This window comes from Quercus suber, unplaced genomic scaffold (assembly GCF_002906115.3).
Source record: "Quercus suber isolate HL8 unplaced genomic scaffold, Cork oak 2.0 scaffold_1010, whole genome shotgun sequence".
NCBI lineage: Eukaryota > Viridiplantae > Streptophyta > Magnoliopsida > Fagales > Fagaceae > Quercus > Quercus suber.
The window spans coordinates 1915-7015 of record NW_027070423.1 but is presented as its reverse complement, the minus strand read 5'-3'; the positions used below and the strand labels follow the sequence as shown (position 1 = coordinate 7015).

Here is a 5101-nt window from a genome sequence, read left to right as displayed (position 1 = left end):
GAAATTAACTTCTCCGCACAAAAAAATGAGATAAGTCTGCACACCAATCATCTCTTTCAAACTCCGTAGAAGTGGGAATGTGCGTGACCTTTTATTAGATATGTAATTAGACAGCTCAATTGGTTGAATTTTATGCTGAAAATTGGTATATAGCATACAAGTGTAATGGTTTGAAACATTTGATATACAATATTTTAAGGGTATTAATCAAGACTTTGAAAAAAAGATTTGGTTATTTATTTCTTTTTCCCTTGACATAAACGATAGGACATTAGCCTATTGGATCTTTATCTTACAAAGAAAGTAAGAAGATACATATTTGTCACACCCACAATCTCCTAACATTTTATTATGCTTCAGTGAATTGGAAAAAGAGAAGTCAGTGTTGCACTCTTGGTTACTTTGCCTTGTTCCTAATACTATCTGTACAGAAAGAAATTAGGCAGAATGATTTGAATATTGCTTCTGTTTACTTGAACACGAGCACTTTGCCTTTGTATCCGTGAGTGTCTGCACGAGAAAGAGAGAGATTTGGTAAGGGAAGATAAGAGTAGTTGAAGGTTCATGTGGGATTTTTTCTCTACCGAAAGCAAAAAAAAAGAAGAAGTTTCAGGTGATTTTGATGTATGGATAGCAATTTGTATAATACCTTAACCTGTTTCTGAAGGTCTTTAATGTACTCAACTGCCAAATCTAACATATCTGCTGTGTTTGTTTGCTGCAAAATAAATAACCAAAAAAGAGAAAACTTTTGAGTTCCTAACAACAATTTTGACATTCACAAGTCACAATGTTTAGTGTAATTGTGTAAACTACCTTGTCCATGTTTGGGAAAAGCTCTTGCAGTTTCCTCATCCTTTCACTTATACGTGTTCTTCTCACCTAATGTAACAGATATCAGTGTCACGGGTTTGATTAGCTCTAGCTAATAAAGTGATTTTCATATATTTGGTGAATATGCCTTGTACCCAAAAAAAAAAAATTTTCAACATGTTTGCTAGCTTTAAATGTAATGGATGAGATTTACCCTCTCTGCAATGCTTCGCGGATGAGTGGCGCAGCCTCTTTTGGCTCTAATTTTACAAGGAACAGAACCTTGAAATTGCAAAAACTTCTCTATAGCGGCCATCTCAACAGAAGTCTTAGGCAAGCTCAAATGATGAGTCAAACGATGGGTTTGGTTTCCAGAATCAGCATTCTGTTGAAAGAGAAAATCATTACTCATGATAAGATAGGATAAGCAAGTGCACTGCCAAGCAGAAAGCAGAAAGAACTACAATCAATTCTGCCAATTTTACCTGAGTTTCCAATGCATTTGAAGTTGGAAACATGTTTCCTTCATTGTCTCTGGCTCTTCTAAGGCTATTGAATGCAGATTCATCCCAAGAATCACTTGTGAACTTGGGGATGTACTGTTGATTGCTACCATTAGCATTTCCAAGACTTTGATCCTCTGGGCTAGTAATTTCATTCCCTATTTCAGCTATCTGAGGCAAACGCCGGGCTGAGAAGCTTAATTGATCATTCAATTTAGTCATTGATGGGCTGGCTTCCCCATTTGTATCATTGCAAGCTCTAAAAGTTCCCACATCCCTCATCACAGCAAAGCCTGTTATTCATTGAAAGGTTCAAATTAGGAAGACTTTCAAGATAAAAGGTTCAAATTAGCAGCAAATTGAAGCTTGAATAACTTAATTTGTCATAGTTGATAATTTGGAACTACCTACATAACTTCTTTCAAAAGAAATTGACCTTACAGCTATTGCTAAATTCTCCTAATATTCTTCTATTGTTTTTTGTTTACCCAGAAATATGCTTTAAAATTTCTTTCTCCAACCACAATTCAGTGTGAGAGGAAGGAAAAACATGTCCAACCTCCAACTCTCTTCCCTTTAAAAATAGTATAAGATCCCTTCTTACTAGTCAAGTTTTATTGCCACTTTTTTTTTCCCACCTTGGAAAAACATATGTTTGGTTGCTAAGGAAGTCTAGGGACACAAATTTTTTCACAAGATTTTATAGGAAACGAATAGTTATTCTAATTTTTTGAATCTTAAAATTCCCATCATTTGCAACTTGAGAAAACATGACTGGCCTAAATCAATTTACTTTGCCTACTTTCAGTGAATTTCTCCAATATCCTATGTTTTATTTTCTTTGTTTTGTCCACAATTTACTCAGCATATCAAACACTAGAGAGGAAAAAATAGATTAACAATAAATAATCTCCAGTTAGAACATTTAAATAAGCACTCAAAAGAAAAAAAATATTAAAAAGAGCAAGTGAATAAGCAACAATACCATTATCTATTGTTAAATCAGAGAAAAGCCCGGGTGGTAAGCTACTTTGCCTAACAAGATTGGAGCGGTTTCCTGCGCCCATTTTTGCTTGCATAGAATTCTCTAATCCTACAGAGTTCAAACCACTAAAAGAGCTATCCAAAGTGGTCCCAGCACCCACTGAATTATGATTTGGCAAAGCTTGAACTTGTTGGGCAGCTTGAGCTTGGTAAACCATTTGAGAATTTGAATCTCCTGAGCTATTGCTCGATGTCATGAATGCTAACATGGTCTCCACTTCTGGATTCGATGATCGAAGATCCCGATAATCCTCACATCCAACACCACCTCCACCACCATTAATGCTACCATCAACAAGGTTTGCAAGCAATGAGCTTGGAGCCGAGCGATAACGCATTAGACCAGAATTATGCTGGTGCTGTTGTTGATGTTGTTGTTGTTGATGTTGTTGTTGTTGTTGTTGTTGTTGTTGTTGTGGATGATGGTAAGTATTGGAGTCCATGAAATCTAGATGATTCTTTTTCAGCTTCACATCTGAATATTTGAAGGTAGGACTATACAAAAGACTCATAATACTCTCTCCTGGAGATTGCTGTGGAACAACAATAATTATTAGAAAAAATACGATATCTGAATTACTTTTTTTTCTGATTAATAATACATTAGTTTAAAAAGTTTAGAATAAATTGTATTCTTACTAACATTATGTTCTTTTATTTTCATATAGTGAGCTTGATTCTCAAACAAGTTCGAAGATATTAGGTATAAACTTTAAACCTGAATTATTGTCTTGACAAACACTAAAAACTTTTCTTCAACTTCAAAAGTTACTAGCTTGTTCTTGAAAATAGCACATACAAAAAGCTCAAGTAGGATCTGCCTTTTTTCTTCAAACTAAACCAAACCCAAAAGCTGTCAAAAAAATAAAAAGGAAAGCAAAACAAATTAACTTAAATTCAGTAACCAAAAAGTCAAAAGCTCAAAAGCAAACAAGTATAAATAAATAAATAAAAGAACCTGCTTGAATTTGCACATACTCTATGGTATAGCTTTCTTTGAAGGGGGTTCTATAAGGTTCTTCTAATAACACCAACTCAAAGTCACAAAAAGATATGAGAACCTGAGGACTCGTACCAGTGCACAAAGAAAAGAACAATAGCTTGTTTCAGCACAGAATCTTTCTGGGATTTTGTTCCTCTACCATATATGGAATTGTAGCTTCAAGACAAAAATAGAAAGAAAAAAAAAATCTCAGTACAAACTAGTCAATTTAAAAGTTACAACACGACTTAACACAGAAAATTTAGCACCATTTGAGCTCCAAAATTGGTGAGATCATCAAGCCAAGTACCTCAGCTTTTCTGGGTCTGATTCAGAATCGCTTTCACTCTCTTACTCACAGAGAGAGAGAGAGAGTAGTGAAAATTGGAGTTACAGTCACGCAGAAACCAACAACGTTGTCTGTCTATTATGTGGCACATTTATGTACTAGATTTGTTTCGTAAGTACCCTTGATGTTCATCTTAATTACGAGAATGCACACATGCACTGCATGACAAAATGTGGTCCTTGACGCGTCATCAATTTGGAGAGTTGACCAAAGTACCCTGTATTTGAAGCTCAAAAATGCCGGAGGCTTTGCTTGGTTTTATTTTTTATTTTATATATATATTTTTTAAAGAGTGTTCAATTTTATTATCACTTTGTTTGTGAAAAAGATAGGATAGCTATCTTAATTTTTCTTGCTAATTAACTAATTGAGAATGAGAGAGGTGAACAATATGATATTGAGATTTTTATTTCTATATTTTTATTTTACTCAAATAATAGTTTGATTGGTTTAGAAGATCATTTCCTGCTTTAAGCTTTTTATTAATTAAGAATAGAATTGATATTATGAATATTAAAAGTTTTACTACATAAATTTTATAAACAGATATGTCAAACTTTTTTAATATAAACTTATAAAGTTTGAAAATAATAATTACTATATTGTTGATGTGATACTTATTATATCTATTATCACGTGAGATTGTTCGTGCGATAAAGTTCTTCGACATCTTTTTTTTATTTTTAATCAATTAGACCCTCTATAAGATAGATAGAAGTAATTAGAAGATTCATTATTTTTATATTAAAATTTTATAAGCTTCGGTCAAAACTAATTAAATGATATATATAAGCTAAATCTATTAAATTTATTGATACAAGCCTCAAATTCACATTAAAATAAATACTCTAAATTCAAAATAACTTAAACCCATATGAAACCAACATTTTTTTTCCTTTAGCTATATAGAATTAAGCTTTATAATTAAAATAAAAAGGGATAATATAGAATTAATTTGAAAGAGAGACCTTTATATAAGTAGTTTTGTTTCATAATTAATTAATTGAGTTTTTTTTTTTTTGAATCCAGACCTAAAGGCAAGTTTTATTTATGGATGAAAATTATAATACATCTCTTAATAAGAGAAGCTATATCATCATAAATGGATTCAAGTTAATCATGTAGCTCATTACCTGACTCATAACGTCTGGCAAGGAAATGCTATCTATTTTAGTTTTATTTTTAAAGTTTTATTGCTGACTGTGGATAGAATTGCTGTCTTTGTTGTATTTTTTCTTTGTATGTGCGTGTGTGTATTTTAGTTTTATTTTAAAGTTTGAAAGCAACGTTATCCAAGCTTGAAAGCATGACAGCGGATATGATTCTTTGCTTATGGGCCAAGCGACTTCAGTCTAACACGTAGAGTTATTTGTGTGTACATGTGTGGCTATTAAACATTAAAAAAAAGGC

At 32.7% G+C, this 5101-nt stretch overlaps 1 protein-coding gene across 5 annotated transcripts; it reads right to left on the bottom strand.

Moving 5' to 3' along the window:
* Positions 1 to 214: 214 nt before the first annotated feature.
* Positions 215 to 3754, bottom strand: LOC112015250 (transcription factor bHLH130). 5 transcript variants are annotated; one of them, XM_065768863.1, is made up of 9 exons: positions 3653 to 3754; positions 3319 to 3519; positions 3079 to 3213; positions 2302 to 2893; positions 1299 to 1609; positions 1028 to 1198; positions 817 to 882; positions 650 to 718; positions 215 to 510 (listed from the first exon to the last, which is right to left on the bottom strand). In XM_065768863.1, the coding sequence occupies exons 4-9, from the start codon at positions 2870 to 2872 to the stop codon at positions 439 to 441; spliced, it is 1260 nt and encodes a 419-aa protein (XP_065624935.1). In that variant the 5' UTR covers positions 2873 to 2893; positions 3079 to 3213; positions 3319 to 3519; positions 3653 to 3754; the 3' UTR covers positions 215 to 438. The 5 variants fall into 5 exon arrangements, with proteins under 5 accessions (XP_065624935.1, XP_023903400.1, XP_023903402.1 ...); XM_024047632.2 differs by having other exon boundaries at positions 3339 to 3519; XM_024047634.2 differs by having other exon boundaries at positions 3436 to 3519.
* Positions 3755 to 5101: the final 1347 nt, after the last annotated feature.